At 46.4% G+C, this 15484-nt stretch overlaps 1 protein-coding gene across 3 annotated transcripts in view; it reads right to left on the bottom strand.

Moving 5' to 3' along the window:
- Positions 1 to 15484, bottom strand: part of LOC119433923 (leucine-rich repeat protein SHOC-2-like) — a 125799-nt gene that overhangs the window by 10219 nt on the left and 100096 nt on the right. For all 3 annotated transcript variants that reach the window (XM_037701205.2, XM_037701206.2, XM_037701207.2), the window contains 3 exons: positions 11914 to 12126; positions 9563 to 9700; positions 4859 to 5028 (listed from right to left, as the gene is read on the bottom strand). In XM_037701205.2, the coding sequence (XP_037557133.1) occupies positions 4859 to 5028; positions 9563 to 9700; positions 11914 to 12126 (521 nt within the window). The remainder of the gene's footprint in view (positions 1 to 4858; positions 5029 to 9562; positions 9701 to 11913; positions 12127 to 15484) is intronic.

The following is a 15484-nucleotide window of genomic DNA, read 5'->3' as shown; positions in this document are numbered from 1 at the left end:
CGTTAACTCTGGTCTATCTCGCGGCTCCAGTGCAAACCATCAAACTGTAGGCCTTCCAACTTTGATCCTTTCCTTGTAGACTTTCTTGTGTGTTTCATTAGTTTGTAGAGCTTTGTTTTCTCATTGTGCTGTATTTTCTTAAATGACAGGCTTGTTGTATGGTAACGAACGACTTCGTCACTTTGTGCGCTGAGGCTGTGCATCAGCAGCGATTATTTCATTGAAAGAAGCTTATCACAAGGAGGGATGTGGCTTTGAGAACCAACTTTCTTATTCCTTAACGGGTGTTGGTGAAAAATTGGCACTGTCTGCCTGAACCTTCCAAACAAGTTTCAGAGTGATATCTTGAGAACATTTTATTCAGCAGAACTTTTTTTCTTCTTCACACTTTCTGGAGACCCTGGGAAGCTTGAAAATCCAATGGAAGGTTCATTGAATATTGATTGCATAGCTAAAGATGTGCTGAAGGTCCTGACGTTCTTGCTCTTTTCTTTTGTTTTCACAACACAAAATGACGAGGCAACACGCCCTCATGCATGGTGCTAAATGCAAGATTCAAAATTCCAGCAGAATTGATGGCGGAGAAGAAGGGAAACTCTGGCGTGGCTCGGCAACTCGACTTCAACGATTCGCTGATGGCAGGACCAGCCGGAGGCCCTCTTTGAGTGCAAGACCGGTAGGAAGGGCTCTGTGGACGTTGTAGTAGCCTGGTACTGTCCCCGAATGAAATGGTTGTGCGGCCTCTTAAGAAGTACTTCATCTAAAACAAGCTCGATGATGACGTGATCTCGTGCAATCACTTACGGAGATAGTTTCAGTTTCACAAGACTTGGCTCGTCCTGGCACCGAGCCCTCTGGAAGTGTATGAAAAAAAGGGGGTTTTACAAGCCAAAACCAGGGCGTAGAGAGGGACTCCGGAATAATTTGGGCCATCTGGGGTTCTTTAACATGCACTTAAATTTAAGTACACGGATGTTTTCGCATTTCGCCCCCATCGAAATGCAGCCACCGTGGCCGGGATTTGATCCCCTGACCGATAGTGCTCTTGGCACTGATAACGAGCTTGGCATAGCGCCAAAACATTTGTCGGGGACGCTTTCAGTGCCATGCCACGCTAAATTTCGTGGGATTGCCCAAAAATACCTCCAAAGGAAAATTGTCTCCACCTCAGACAGCGACGACAAGTGAAGAGAACTTGTTTCCAAATTGTGGTTTCTTAAACAAAGGTACGATTTCTTCTTCCGTTCATCTTGCTTTACATTCGACCCTCCCCCCGGACTTGTCGGGTGCGCGTGCGGCCCCTCGGACCGCTCGGAGCATTGCGCACAACTGGAAGATGGCGCGCTTCCTTCCCGCTTCCCTCCCTTGAGCTTGAGACTGAGCCACGATTGCCAGCTCACCCTCACATGCTTTCACTCGCACATACAGCACACGGCGCACGGTGACGATTTTATCACCCTTGGACTTTATGTGGAACGTGACGGCGAAGGCCAGTTGCGTTTTCTTTTTCCTATCTCGAACCTGCGAGGTGCTTGTGCACCAGCAGTGGCGGCAAGCATGCGCTCAGAACAGGCCGAGCGTTGTCGCGGTCACTCTTTCTGTCAGGTCCCAAGTGACCGTGATAATGCACAGCCTGTTTTTGCCGCATGCTTGCTGCCAGTGTTCTCTTGTCATGGCTTTGCCGTCAGCTTCTCAGTCATCAAATCCACCACCACTGTCGGTGTGCCACAACGGCTGGAAACGTAGATAAGCAGCCAACATAAGCTTACTGTAGAATTTTGTTTATGTGACCTCTGCATTTCTCATCTGGCATCATAATTAAATATTTCCAACACAGCGATGGACATCAAAATTAAGTGCGCCTGCTTTAAACAGATGTGTGAGAGTAAAAGGTTCTAGGCTCTCCGGAAAACTACAGCATGGCTATTTGATTGCGGGACTGCACAGGAGCCAAGTTGGAGATGCAATTATTATAAGAAGGAAAACAAAAAAAGCTAAATTTTCAAGAGTGAAGTTGGGGGTGCGTTTAATATGCGAGTGAGTTCATTACGCGTGTATATACGGTATATGACTCGGGTTCAACTCCGCCCAAGCAGCAAAGAAATTTAAACAATTTTCTTGTCGCTGAAGAGCGTCACATACCAAGTGGCACACAAACAGTGAACCAAGTTGGTCCGACGGTTGGTTCCAAACCATTCCCTCAGCACAGCAGCACGAGGCTGTAACCATTCGACCATGGTCTACCCAGTGACCCAGTTTTGTGGGGAAATGGTTAGAGACATAGGCAGTGATGTTACTGCACTCTAAAAACAGTTGCACCCTTTGGGGCATATTTTTGCCACAGAACAATAATCGTCATCTGACTTGCGTGGCTTTCCTTTCTTTAACGCTGTGCGCCCGGCACATCTTGGTCACGAACGACAAGAGCGTTATCAGCGTGACACAGCGTTCTCGACAAGAAAGTAGCAAGTGCAGAGTTTTCAAGATAGGAAACGCAAGCAAGACAGATGACGATTATTGTTGTGTGGCAAAAATGCACCCCATGCAACTGTTCTTAGAGTGTGGGCCATGGCTATTCGAAGCAGCTTTTCGAGCAGCCAAAAATGCGTGTCGGAGCACTAAAATGGAGTTTCGGAGCAGGTTTATGAAAGCGATTGCAAACTATATGATATGGGGATTTTACAGTAGGCAATGCATGCGAAAGCAGTAAGTGGTCACTGGTTCACAAATTCAACCCAAACACTAAAAATAACCACCACCACCCCTCCCCCTCCCTTTCATTGCAGTCCTTACTGTGGACTGCGACGAAGCTGTGGTGTCCCAAGATGTGCTTAAAAAAGCACGAAAGCACTTGGATGCACTACGTGCAGAATTCGGAAGCATTTTCTAATCCTTCAGCGTGATCTTGCACCTATAAACGTATCCTTTAAGATGAAACAATGTTTTGTATAAGGTGACTGCCAGTGGTACGAAAAATTTACTTAGTTTTCCCTGTGCTGTGGTTCACTGATTCTGTGGTTCACTGAGTCAACGTCCGATTTTTCGGACTCCCTAGGGGCCGCGAAAACGCCAAAAAAAACCTTATGCAAGCCTATACTGCCCCCAAAGGCTCAAATCGCTAGAGGCACGTTGGAAATAGCTCTGAAGGCCTTCCAGTACACTTATTAGGCGTATCGGGGCTCTTACTATGACAGGAGATGGAGGATGCACGCGTGTGTACATACTGTGTCGCGTGACAATTGCCCCTTCCCACTCTTGGTATGCTTCACCGCATTACACTGCGGTATTGAGCCGAAGCTGACTTTTGGAAACTGGCACTATACAACGCGTCATGGTTTCCGGGCTTCGAAGCCATTGGTGAGGGCTTCGAAGGGCTTCGAAGCCATCGTCTATTGTTTCCTCGAGCTTGTACCGTACCGCGGTTGATGGGCAGGCATGCGATAACTGCGGGGAACGATGGAATTCCCCCCATATCCCGACAACATTGACTAGGCATATGGGGAACGTGGCGGTGCCGCGAAGGCGTCTGAATTATCGGGCATGTCCGTAAAATCGGTCGTTGACTGTACTTGAGATACTGCAATGGTCGACACTGCCGTAGCGGTTCGCTTTTGTGCGTCACGCAGCTCCATCTGCGTCGCACACTGTCGCAAAATGGAGATATTGGTGAGGACCTTTGAGTGTGCACATGTAAACGCTGTTAGATTAGGCTGTGAGCAGCGAATTCAGTTTGGAGCTTTCTGCCTACACGCGAGCTTTCGCCATACTGTCCAGTAAGTGCAAAAACAAACTTTGCGAAAGCATTCACGGTAGTTGCCGGCACGTCACCCGCGGACACAATCTTGGCTACAGGCCACCAGTCTAGCCCGTGATTTCCCGCCCAATCACCGAAGAGGTTTACTCGTCTGAACTTATCGGAGGCAATCTCACCGCAACGACCATGCCCCCCAACGCATCAACTGGCAGTGAATTTTTGTCATGGCCGTACGATACAGCAAGGCTTAACCAGCGGCGAAAGTTGCCGCTTGGTGCCGAGTAGACCAAGATCTTGGCCGTATGCCATTCTTACACTGTGAAATTGCCACGCCAAGCAAAGTGGGGGCGACAAATTGAATACCGAGAAATTGTTAACGGCCGCCATGTCCAAAAAGCGAGGTTGTCCCATTGCCTAAGCAACCCGCATGCGTCCGGGTGGAAGGTACTGAATATAGACTGCAACCCATGGAAGAAACAGCAGTACGATCCCTTGACTCGGTCCACCGCAGAGCTAATGCAGCCGCTAGTCCATGCAATGCCACTTTAGATGGTGCGGTAAAATGGCACTTGGGGACATAGTTACATTTTTGAAAGCCACAGCAACCCTTTCGGTGTAGAATGAGAGCAGATTTCTCATATTTTGCTGAAATGTAGCAGGATGTAGCAAAGAGCCTCTTGGCGCAGTTCAGCTCAGTTGGCGCAGTGGTAGCATCACTGCATAGATACACTGTTAGTCCCCCAAAAGTTTGTGAAGTACCCCAAGAATGCTAATCGCATGAAAAGTGTCTTGTCACTCCTGTACAGTTCCCACTGATGACAATGGTGATGCGGACACCACTGCTTTGCTTTGGTTGGACATTAGTGCCGGTCTTGCTCTTTTGCAGCACACATTAGCAGCACTCCACGCTTGGCAGGCTCCAGGAGTCACCCGAACTAAGTGATGACAGGTCAAATTTGTCTAAATTAACGAGAGCCCGATGGCATTAAATAATGCTTGTGATTGTCGAGCACAGAGGGCAAGTCCAAATGACCTAACTTTCTTAACGAGGGTCAAATGAAGGAAATTTCACTGCATCACAGATAAAATAGCACCAACACCTACCTGGATGACAAGCGAGGGCCCGCCGTTGACAATTTCGGCGGGTATCTGTGATAGGGGGCAGTTCTCGATGCTCATGATCTGCAGGTTGGTGCACAGGGCCAGCTCGAAGGGCAGGCTGTGCAGGTTTGGGTTGTCGTTGATGTACAGGGACTCCAGGTTCTCCAGCGTGCCTGTGCAGGAAAGCCCACATGCAGAGGGTACTGCGTTGCACTACACACTCGTACAATTTCAACTGAATTATGGCTAATGCATTGTACTGGTGTTTTATCGTAGCAACAAGACCAGCTGGAAAGAGAAATAACAGAGGCCAACAACATTCTGAAACATGGTGACAGCCAATTAGCTAAATCACGATAGCTAAAACATTAAACCAGTTTAGACAGATAAGGTATCTTTTCGAAACAATATTTTTGTTAATTTCGTGTAACGACATTGATTACTAAACACAAATTGAAGGTCAAGCTTGCATTTTTAAAATTTTGTGCCGGAACCTCAGCATCAGTAACCTCGGTGCGATGTCATTGATTTCAAATCTTCTCTTCTGGGCCAATGTGGCTCCGTAAAAGTTACTGGAACTTGCTCAGTTCATTCTTTGGCTCTTTTAGAACAAAATGTTGTTCATATTTACTGATAAGTTAACTAAGCTTGAATAGACCATCAAAATGCATGACGTCATGGTGAGCTGGGGGGGAAGTTCAGAGCGGTGCAGTCGGCCGTTTTTTTTGTTTTTGCATCTGGCTTACCAATTAAGCCACTCTCATGGCAAGAGTGGCTTCTTTCTGGTATTGTAGAACGGTAGTTTACTAATGCAGCTCAAATTAACTTTTTCTCTTTAGAGTCCTTTCGGATATTTGACTACAGCAGTATGCACAGGACAGGTGCACTATATTTGACCCCTGTCGGTCAGCAGGATGAGCAGAGATACTCACTCGTTCTCATTCACTAACATGTTAGCACGCTGGTACTCACCCACGTTCCTACTCACACCCACTGATGCCAGCCAACACTTGCTCTTGCTCATAGCCATTTCCCTTTACACTTACCTGCACTCACTCACGCTACACTGGCATCTGCTTCCACTTGCCGACAGTCACTAACGACCAATCAAAATCATCATCTCTGGCTTTCATTCATACCCATGTTAACTGGCACTGACTACAGTATAGACCACTTATAACTTAACCGCTTATACGGTGCAGTCCACTTATAACGATATCAAGAAGAACGAAAAATCCGATCGTTATAACCGATCATCGCTATATCTGGACTGCCGTAAATAACAAAATATATATATATATATACTTGCCGTCCCGAAACCAAATTTGCCACTTGCGATAAAAAATCTTCGTTGTAGGAAGTTGGCTGTGAAAAATGAAATGTTTATTTATACCTATAAATAGCGTCTCAATCGTTAGGCGCACTGAAATAGAAATATCTGCACTTGCTTTCGCAGAAGTTTCGGATTCGCAACCACCGTGTGCATTGTGTCCAGCTGCTGCGCCAACACTGGCGGCTGTAATTTAGCGTGCATGAAATCAACGAGCGACTCGATCGACGACAGTGCACTTTGGGTGAACATCGGAGTTGGTGTCAAAGTCGGGCCATTGCCAATCCCATCGTCCGTGCCACTGCTGTCGTCGCCTCCGTCCCACAACGCTGCCGTCTGTCGCGACAACGATCGCCCCGTCGGAGATCTCTTCGCAGAAAGAGGCAGCACTATCTGCACTTGAAAACTTCTCCATCGAAGCACCTCCTATTTCATAGCGACGTCAGTAGCGATGTGCTCACAGAGTTCGGTAATGTCAGCGGGTTGAACCGTGTTGGTTTCGCCCATGGGGGTTTGGTCCGGGCGCACGAGGCCCGCTTTTCCCGTTTATCAGCATGGCCACTGCTTCTAGCCTTCATGATCGTGGCGCTCCCGGTTTTCATAATCGTCGATAGCATTGACTGCGCGAGCTCGTGCTTCTTCGAGTCTTGCAAAATTTTCAGCTTCGTCTCGAGAGGCACAGCTTTGCACTACGTCGGTGCACCTTCCGCAGCTTCCGCGGCGCATTTCCGCGCTCGCTGAGAGCGTAGGCGGCGAAGGCTGTGTAGGTGCCGCTCACTTATCGCTTTCTTCCCCTCCTCTCTGGATGCTCGCACGACCGCCGGTGCAGCTGGCGCCATCTTGTGCAGGCTGCACCAACTTGCGATGCTCTCCGTGGCTTTTGTTTGCAATTGGCGCACGGGCGGGATGCGCTCCACGGTAATGGCGGCAGATACGAACTCGCGTAGGCAAACTTTCGCCCCATCTCGATTAGGGGCAACTTAGGAATGCAAATTTCACGATTATTCTGCATGAAAAACACTGCCCAGAAGCAAAATTTCTATCCTTATATCCGATATGCGATGAATAACACATCGTTATATATGGTTTTTTTCTCATAGCCCTAATGCATAAGTTGACACTCTTATGTTGGCTCATCGTTATATGTGGTATCGTTATAAGTGGACTGCACTGTAGTGCAGGACCGGATATAATACGGTCTTTTCAGACTCTCGTTAACTTTCCCATAGCACTCTATGTATACGCGTATCGCTTATAGTGCAGTTGCGGGACACGAAATACCAGTTACAGTGCGGCTGCCTGGAAGTTCGGCAGTCAACCTAGACAGCAAATGCTCCCCTCAAGCCACAAATACCGTATTAACTCGAATCTAACGTGCATTTTTTTCCTGATCAAACAGGTCCAAAAATTGCGTGCACGTTAGAATTGAGTACGACCCTAAATCTGCGTTAACATACAGCCGTCGGCATTTCGAAATGGCCGCCTCGCACGCGCGTCGAGCCTAGCTACTCTCGAGCCTAGCTACCGTAGCTTCCTCCATGTGCTGCAGTACACGTGCTTAGGCAATAGTCTACAGTCTGTCTTCACGTTCTCTGCATCTGCTCTATCAGCATGAAGTGCCGAGTTCATCATGATGCCGCATTTAAAAGGAAAGTGATCATGTGTACGGAGATGGACAGAAATCGGGCCGCATCATAGGCATTCGGAGAATCCGAAACTTGCGTTCGGGACTGGTGCATACAGAAGGAGAGGATTTTCGCCAGCAAAGCAATACGGACCAGTTTCAGTGGACCGAAGCAAGACGTAATCTGCCACTATCAACTTCGGCGATACGATCGCCTTGGCCCTATCTTGAAAGCAATCTGCAACGGGGAAAGTCTGCCGCGCGTCGTGATTTCGCCGCTTATAGGTCGCGTTGAAGCATGATAGTACGAAGGTCAATTCGCTCGCCGCGCTTCGTCACTTGAGCATTTTGACAGTTCGTTTCCGTGGTCAACGAGCGAGATGTGTTTACGTTTGCTTGTGCGTGCGTGACACCGTGCCTGTTAATTTATTTAGTAAGCGAATACGGAACCTAGAGCACGGTGACAGCGACGGCATAAATGCGCCTGGAGTGTCCATTATCGCCATAAAATAGTTGTTTTGGTTATAGTGCAGATATTCGCCACTCCAGAGACTTAAGTTATAAGCGGTCTGCACTGTACTATACCGGCACTTAAACTCTTCACAGCTCACTGACACGCCATCTCATGCCTGTGAAACAAGTGTGTAGTGAATATGAGTCAGTGTACTCGTGAGTGACCATGCGCCGACCTATATTGAGCCTCGTTATAATCAAGTGGCATCCAACACGAAAATACCTGCACATTATCCAATATTCATTACAGTGAACTTTCGTTAAGACGAAGTCAGTTAAGCCGAATTCTCGCATATAACTAACAACATGGCAACGTTTGTTTGGTTTTCCATAGACTCAATGCAAAAAAAATCCACTTTAGACGAACTGCCTCAGACGTACTCTTCGGTTAAACATTCGGAGAGCAACAAACAATACACAGTTGATCCCTTGGCTCCTCCGCACCTGTTGACAAATGCATGGAAACAAAGCAATGATCATCAATTTGTCCAACCATGCAGAATTTGTCGTGCCTGACAGCTTGGCGCAGGATTACTGCGATGATGACACGGATGAGGCAAGCTTGCTACCTATGCTGGGCAGTAAAGGTGTTCTTGAGGACATGAGCATCTACGTCACTGTCGACGAAGATTTTCCAACGTGCAGAGAGGACACGGTAGAGGTAGACGCTCTCATTGAATAGGTCCTTGAGGTGCCTTTAGAGGAAAATTCCGACGAGGACGCTAGCTCGAAGGCTGCACCAATGACCTGTGAGGCGGCAGATGACGCGCCTGAACTGCCTAGTGAACGTTTTCCAGCAGCACGAAGGTACAGAAGGACTTTAAGGTCATTAGGCAAGATGATGTCATTTGTGACTGGTCACCGATTTGCACAGAAGTGACAAACACACATGAAAACCAAGCAAGAGTACCACTTGAAGACAGCTTTCTATTAGGTTAAGCTAAATAAGTGCTTTATAAGTCATTCCCCCCCCCCATTGTAAGTCTACTTCATTTACCAAGTTTGTCTGTGAAGACGAACTTCTGATAAGAAAAACAAATTTTCACGGACGTTTCGAGTTCGTCTTAAAGGGAGTCTACTGTATAAGCATGCATTCCTTATGTGCCAATATTGGCCAGAAACATTTTAAATTGACTTTGTCAAATACCACAATTCGTCACATTTGTGTTCGTTACATTGAGATTCGACTGTAGCACTGGGGATGATCGTACACAGCAGATAAAACCGAAGCAACACTCACCGATCTCCTCGGGAATCTGGTTCAGGTTGTTCTCGCCGACACTCAAGTAGGTGAGGTTGCTCAGGTAGCCGATGGCACGCGGCAGGTTGGTCAACTGGTTGCTCTGCACCACCAGCTTGTGCAGCTGCCGCAGGTGCCCTGTGGATGATTCAGAACAACAAAAATTGCTTTATTAAAATGCAAACAAGTGTTGTTCCCTACCGTGCGAAAAATAGGTGTTTTTTGTAGGTTACGCCAGATGTTTTTTTCTCCGAAGAAAGTACAGCACTCAATATCTTATGTAATACATAAACAAAAAGCAGTACGAATGCACTTTTCACGCATAAAAGTTTTATTAACGAGATGCATGTCATAAAAACAATATAAATTGTCATAATCAAGATTGTAGGATAAAACTGAACAAAGTTTGTAAAGACACGCTTGGGTATCTACAAAAAAAAAAATGGTACAAAAATGATGAGATATACAAAATGTATTGCCGTCTAATAGGCACCATCTCCGAAAAAAAAAAATCGAAATTTTTAATTGAACAGGTATTCCACTACAAAACGTTAACTGCAAGCACTACAGCTGGGCATGCCGGGCTGTGGCCGCCAATGTTCCAGGCTGGTTTGTGTCGTCGTCGCTCTGAGAGTCAAAGTCCGCCGAAAAGGCAGCATCTGCAGACTCGTTGCTGCTCTATCCATCGATAAAATCAGCCACAGACGCAGCGGAATCATGAGATCTATGATGTTTTGAAGCGTGCGCACCGCTCGCCGAGTTGGCCATTTTTGCTTTCTACTTTGACGATCACGAAACTTTGGGAGCGCGTTAAATAATTCTCGCCTGTCGGGAAAAAAGCGAAATGCTTAGAAAACAAAAATATAGTTCACCTCCTTGACGTCTGATAGAGCAGTGGTCTGTGAGCATTGCAGAACGTCTCGAAAGCGGGATTTCAAACCATCGATAGCGATCTATCGATGTCCAATGGGTGTGGTATGGAAAGAGTTAGCAAGTTTATTGACATGACAGTTAAAATGGTAGGGTTCATCACAGATTTTGCGGAAACAAATGCAAGGCTTTTCAAGGACTTACAAGGACCCTGACAAATCATGTTCAAGAATTGAAGCGCCATGATGTCTGCGTTTGAAAAAAAAGAAAAAGAGAAGAAACTGCCTTAAAAATGCACAAAAATTTTTCATTTCAAGCATATAGAAAAAGTTACCTTTTTTGCATAAACCCTCACCAATCACAAGCAAGATGGATGCCTAGACAAAAGATGCTAATTAGATTGGGTTGGCTTCACTCTTGGCTTGTGTAAGCCTTGTGGACCACGGACCACTGACCTGCGCGTCGTTTTCTGCTTTAACCGACAAAAAATGCCCGACTTTGCACTTCACCCGTTGGCTGTTCATATGCTCTTGCCTGAAACTAAAAGCCAATGTACAAGTACCTTTTCAGCAACAAATCTAGACAAACTGCAGCTAAGTACATCCGCAAATGTGCAGCTCATGAAGGCAACTTTTCTATGCATGTAATGCAGCACGGAGTCTGCAACAGCCTGCATCTGTGAGTAAGATAATTTTATCTTCTTGGAAGATCAGCTAACCTTCCTCTGTGACACACATACATCTAAAGCAGACAAAATTGATATAGTATTATACACATTTGTGAAATATATTACTAGGCTGCGAATATGACTTTTGCAAAACTCTTGTAAACATAGTAAAAAATCTATGTGGGCTCTAAATTAATATACCAAATGTGTCCGCTTTAGATGCTCTAAAGATTCATTTTACAGAACTGCAATACCTGTTTTTGGTGCAGAGCTACAAGTTTGGAAACTTCGTGCTTCTATTTTGTAAAACTTATTCATTTGTATAAATATATACTCGGGCCATAAATAAAAATTCTGCTCCCTACAGTCACTGGAAGGTTATTTTCTCTCTCAAATGCAACAAACTTCATTCGAATCGGTCCAGGGGTTGTTTCAGAAAAGCATTTCTGCATTTTACGCGTACAGTCGAATGCCTCTATAACGAACTGCTTGTGGGGCCTGCGAAATCATTGGTTATAGAGGTCACTTCGTTGTATAGGTCTCGCAACGCACACCTCACAATAGAACCGGGACAGAATAATTCCTTCGTTATACGTGTCATTTCGTTGTAGAAGTCGCTCGACTGTATTCGAATAGGGGGAATCGGAATTGGGTCCGAGCTAAAGCTTCCTCTTAATGATGAAGCTCAGTGCAAATCCATGTACTGCCCCCCATCATTCCCATGTGAGCAGCGCCCTTCTCGCAGAACTGTGGAAACTAGTGCCAGATTTCCTCCTAGCGACCTCAGTGCGAAACTCTGTGTGTTCCCACTCACCGATCTCGTTTGGCAGGCTGTCGAGGCGGTTCTCCTCGAGGTCAAGCACGCGCAGCGCATTCAGGTTCCCGATGGTGGAGGGCAGGCGCCGCAGCAGGTTGTTACTGAGCGTAAGCACCTCGAGGCACACCAGGTACTGGATGTCGTCGGGGATCTTGCTCAGCTGGTTTGTGCCCAGGTTCAGCTCCACCATGGTCGTCCACGTGCCCAGGTCTGCACAATCACCCCCCCCTCACTGATGAACAAGAGGTTTCAAGGTTGCCCTAAGACGTACTGTTGGTTAGTCATGATGGAATATGGCAGTGCACTTCGAAAGAACGACAATGCACAGAGTAAAGGTTCCCTTCAGGGTTCCCGTTCCAGTGGAACTAGATGCATATTTAAGGGGAGACCCTGCTCTTTGGAGCCAGAAATTGGCCTAAATATCTTTATGTGTCCCATTGCTCCAGATTGGTGTAGAACATATATTCTTGCTTGATTGGATCCCTGTATCATCCTTGATTGATTTAGCCTCTGCTATAATGATCATAAACAGGTTGTAGAATGTTATTCCTCATTTTCTCAAAGCAGCATTTCTGGCAGTGTCACCATTTTCGAGTGATGACATCTCTGGTTCTACTTATCCTCCTATCACAATAATTATTTGTTTGACAGAAAGATAGACAAATAGCGATTGCAGTGGGTATAGTACTACATAGACAAATATTATAAGAGAAATATAAAAAAAAGTAATAATTTCTCTTGGGTGTTACTATGGGCCCATACTTTGAACACTTTGACATGCTGTAACTTTTGTTCAAACCAGTCTAGAGCCTTCATTCTTGTACCCCTGCGTACTCCGATTACTCAAGATCATTTTTATATGTCCACATATATTACACAATATATAGTTTAGTAAATAGCCCTACTCCAAGCAAGTTATGAATTTTATTAATTTCTAAAAAGATATTTACTACTACGCAAGAAAACTGAATGTATATGTCAGCTTAGCACATGGAAATACATAAACTATGCAAGTTTCATAAAATCTACTGAAAAAAAAAAAAGTTTGTAGATGCAGTCTCCCTTAATAGAATTGAACAGTAAATTCCCGCGTTTTACACGGCAAAACCACAATCTGATTATGAGGTACACAGTGGCTCCTATCAATTTTGACCACCTGAGGTTCCTTTACTATGTGCACCCAAAGCACGGTACACAAGCATTTTTGCATTTTGTCGCCATAAGAATGCGGCGGCCAAGGTCAGGATTGATCTAGTGACCTCATGTTCACTGGAATACCAAAGTGAGTGCTCATATACTGAGGGTGCGGAATGCAAGAATGGTTGCATATAGAGCTTTAGCTGGGCTTGTGCAGCAGCCGCAGTGATCGCAGGAACAGAGCCAGCCATTGTAACATCAGAGAGCTTCGTCGTCTTCTGTATTGTCCTCAGCATTGTCTCGAGCATTGCTTGGTAACATGACCCCCGTCGGCAAAGGCGCCGTCCCGGTGCTTGCTAGATCGTCCGAGTGGTATCGCTTAAGGCTTGTGACGTGGACGACATCGGTGGAAGGTCGAGACGTGGTGGAATCGAGGGGCATGATTTCATATGTGACGTCAGTCACTTGGCGTAAGACCCGGTACGGGCCAAAGAAAGGTGAAATCAACTTTTCGCAAAGGCCAACTTGTCGTGATGGCGTTCAAAGAGGGACCCTATCACCATGGTTGAAGTGGGCATCGCGGTGGCGGCCCTCGACAAATCAAGAACGGCGGGAAGCAGTGTGTCAAATGGCAGCGTGGGATTTCTTCTGTACAATAGGTAAAACGGAGAAAACCCCGCAGAGTCATGCTGGGAGGAATTATAGGCAAATGTGACGAAGGGCAGAGTGGCGTGTCATGATGGTCGGCGGAAACATACATAGTAAGCATGTATATGATACAGTCGAATCCCCCTACAAGGAAATTTCCGCCACAACGAAGCTTTTCCGATTCCCCATCAGCTGCCCATAGAAAGTTATACAAAAAAAGTCTCTCCATAATGAAGGTGTTTTATTTGGTATTTCCGCTTCAACAAACATTTCGATAACGAAACTGGGACTGAATTGAAATTGGAACTGCCGAGTATTCAAATTAGAAGGTCCTTCCAAAGCTGTCACGATCGTATGTCCGCTTGAATGACATTTTCGGGAACGAAATCAAGTTCAAAGTACCGATTTACGCCACTGCAATCCATAGCCATGCGTGGCTATCACGCACCTGCGCGAGACTGCAGGGGATCACCACAATCGCTGCCGTTTTCTCTGGTGTGTGTGTCCGGTCGAAATGGGTACGCCAACGAAGAAGCGTAAATTTCGCTCGAGAAGGCACATAAGATCACCGAGGCAGAAAGCAGAAGGAAAAAAAAGTTTGCAGTTTCGTCCGAAAGGCGAAGCATCGATTGTGATAGCAGATTAGTAGAGCATCTATACGAACTAAGGATTGTAGTTTTATCAGCCGTATAAACTTGTAAACATTCGCTTACTAACTGGTGTTACTAGCATGGTGCCACGCGCGCAAAGGTAAACATGAACACATCTTGCTCGACGACTGCGGCAACTCAGTGTCAACACGCTGGAATGAGAAGGCACAGCAATAGCAGCGAGCGGATTGACTTCCGTGCCGTCTCTCGCTTCAACGCGAACTAAACATCGAAAGCACAGCGCACACAACTCTACCGGCACTAGTTGCACTTTGCCCACATCGCAGATCGCTTTCAAGATAAGGCGGCCGCGCCACAGCCTCTGTTGTCAACGTGATGCCAACGTCTCGTCGTCTGGGGAAAATGACAATCCGCTAGACACACTGACTCCGGCGACTGCTTTGAAAGTAATGGATACTTTTGACGGAAATAATCATGCTGAACCACATCATCCCCAACCAACCCGACCGGGCGGGCCCTTCGCGTGGCACAAGGTGTTAGTGAACGAAAATTGAATTTCTAAATGTAATAGCCGTCGACAAAATTGTAAAGTACGATTTAACCACAACCTAGAGACGTGATAGCGTCGGATTGCAATGGACCTTTATCCAGTAAGCGACCCCTCTAGCGGCCGTCACTTCAACTAAACTTGACGGGCAAGACACATAAGCTCCCGCCGCTTCTCGCCTTTACGCAGAGCATGGTAGCGTTTGACCAAGCAGTCTCTCGCGACGGCCGTCCCTGCTTTTTTTTTTTCCTTTTGTCGCTTGTGTTGTTGAAGTAGCCTCTCATCGTCCTGCTCAAGCGCGTGCGTATTTGCTCACGTGTAGCAATAACACATTTTACATTTACCGACGCGACGGCAACATGCTGATGCAACATGCAGGCCGTTTGTAACCAAGATTTGAGAGATGCACCAGCCTTTATTCTTCAACAGCTTGGTCAGTACTTTGATTAAACTCGCGAAGGCATGTGTGACCGTCAAACGCGCCGCGGTAGGACTTTCTTCAGGATAAACTCGACCGGTATTTCGGAGTGGCTCGACTTGGAGGAGGCGGTTAACATACGCATGCACGTACATGCTTGCCCTCAATAGCGGGCATGCAAGCAGCTCACTATGATGAAAAAACAAC

This window comes from Dermacentor silvarum, chromosome 11 (genome assembly GCF_013339745.2).
Source record: "Dermacentor silvarum isolate Dsil-2018 chromosome 11, BIME_Dsil_1.4, whole genome shotgun sequence".
Taxonomy (NCBI): Eukaryota; Metazoa; Arthropoda; class Arachnida; order Ixodida; family Ixodidae; genus Dermacentor; species Dermacentor silvarum.
This window is presented reverse-complemented; position numbering and strand designations above follow the sequence as displayed.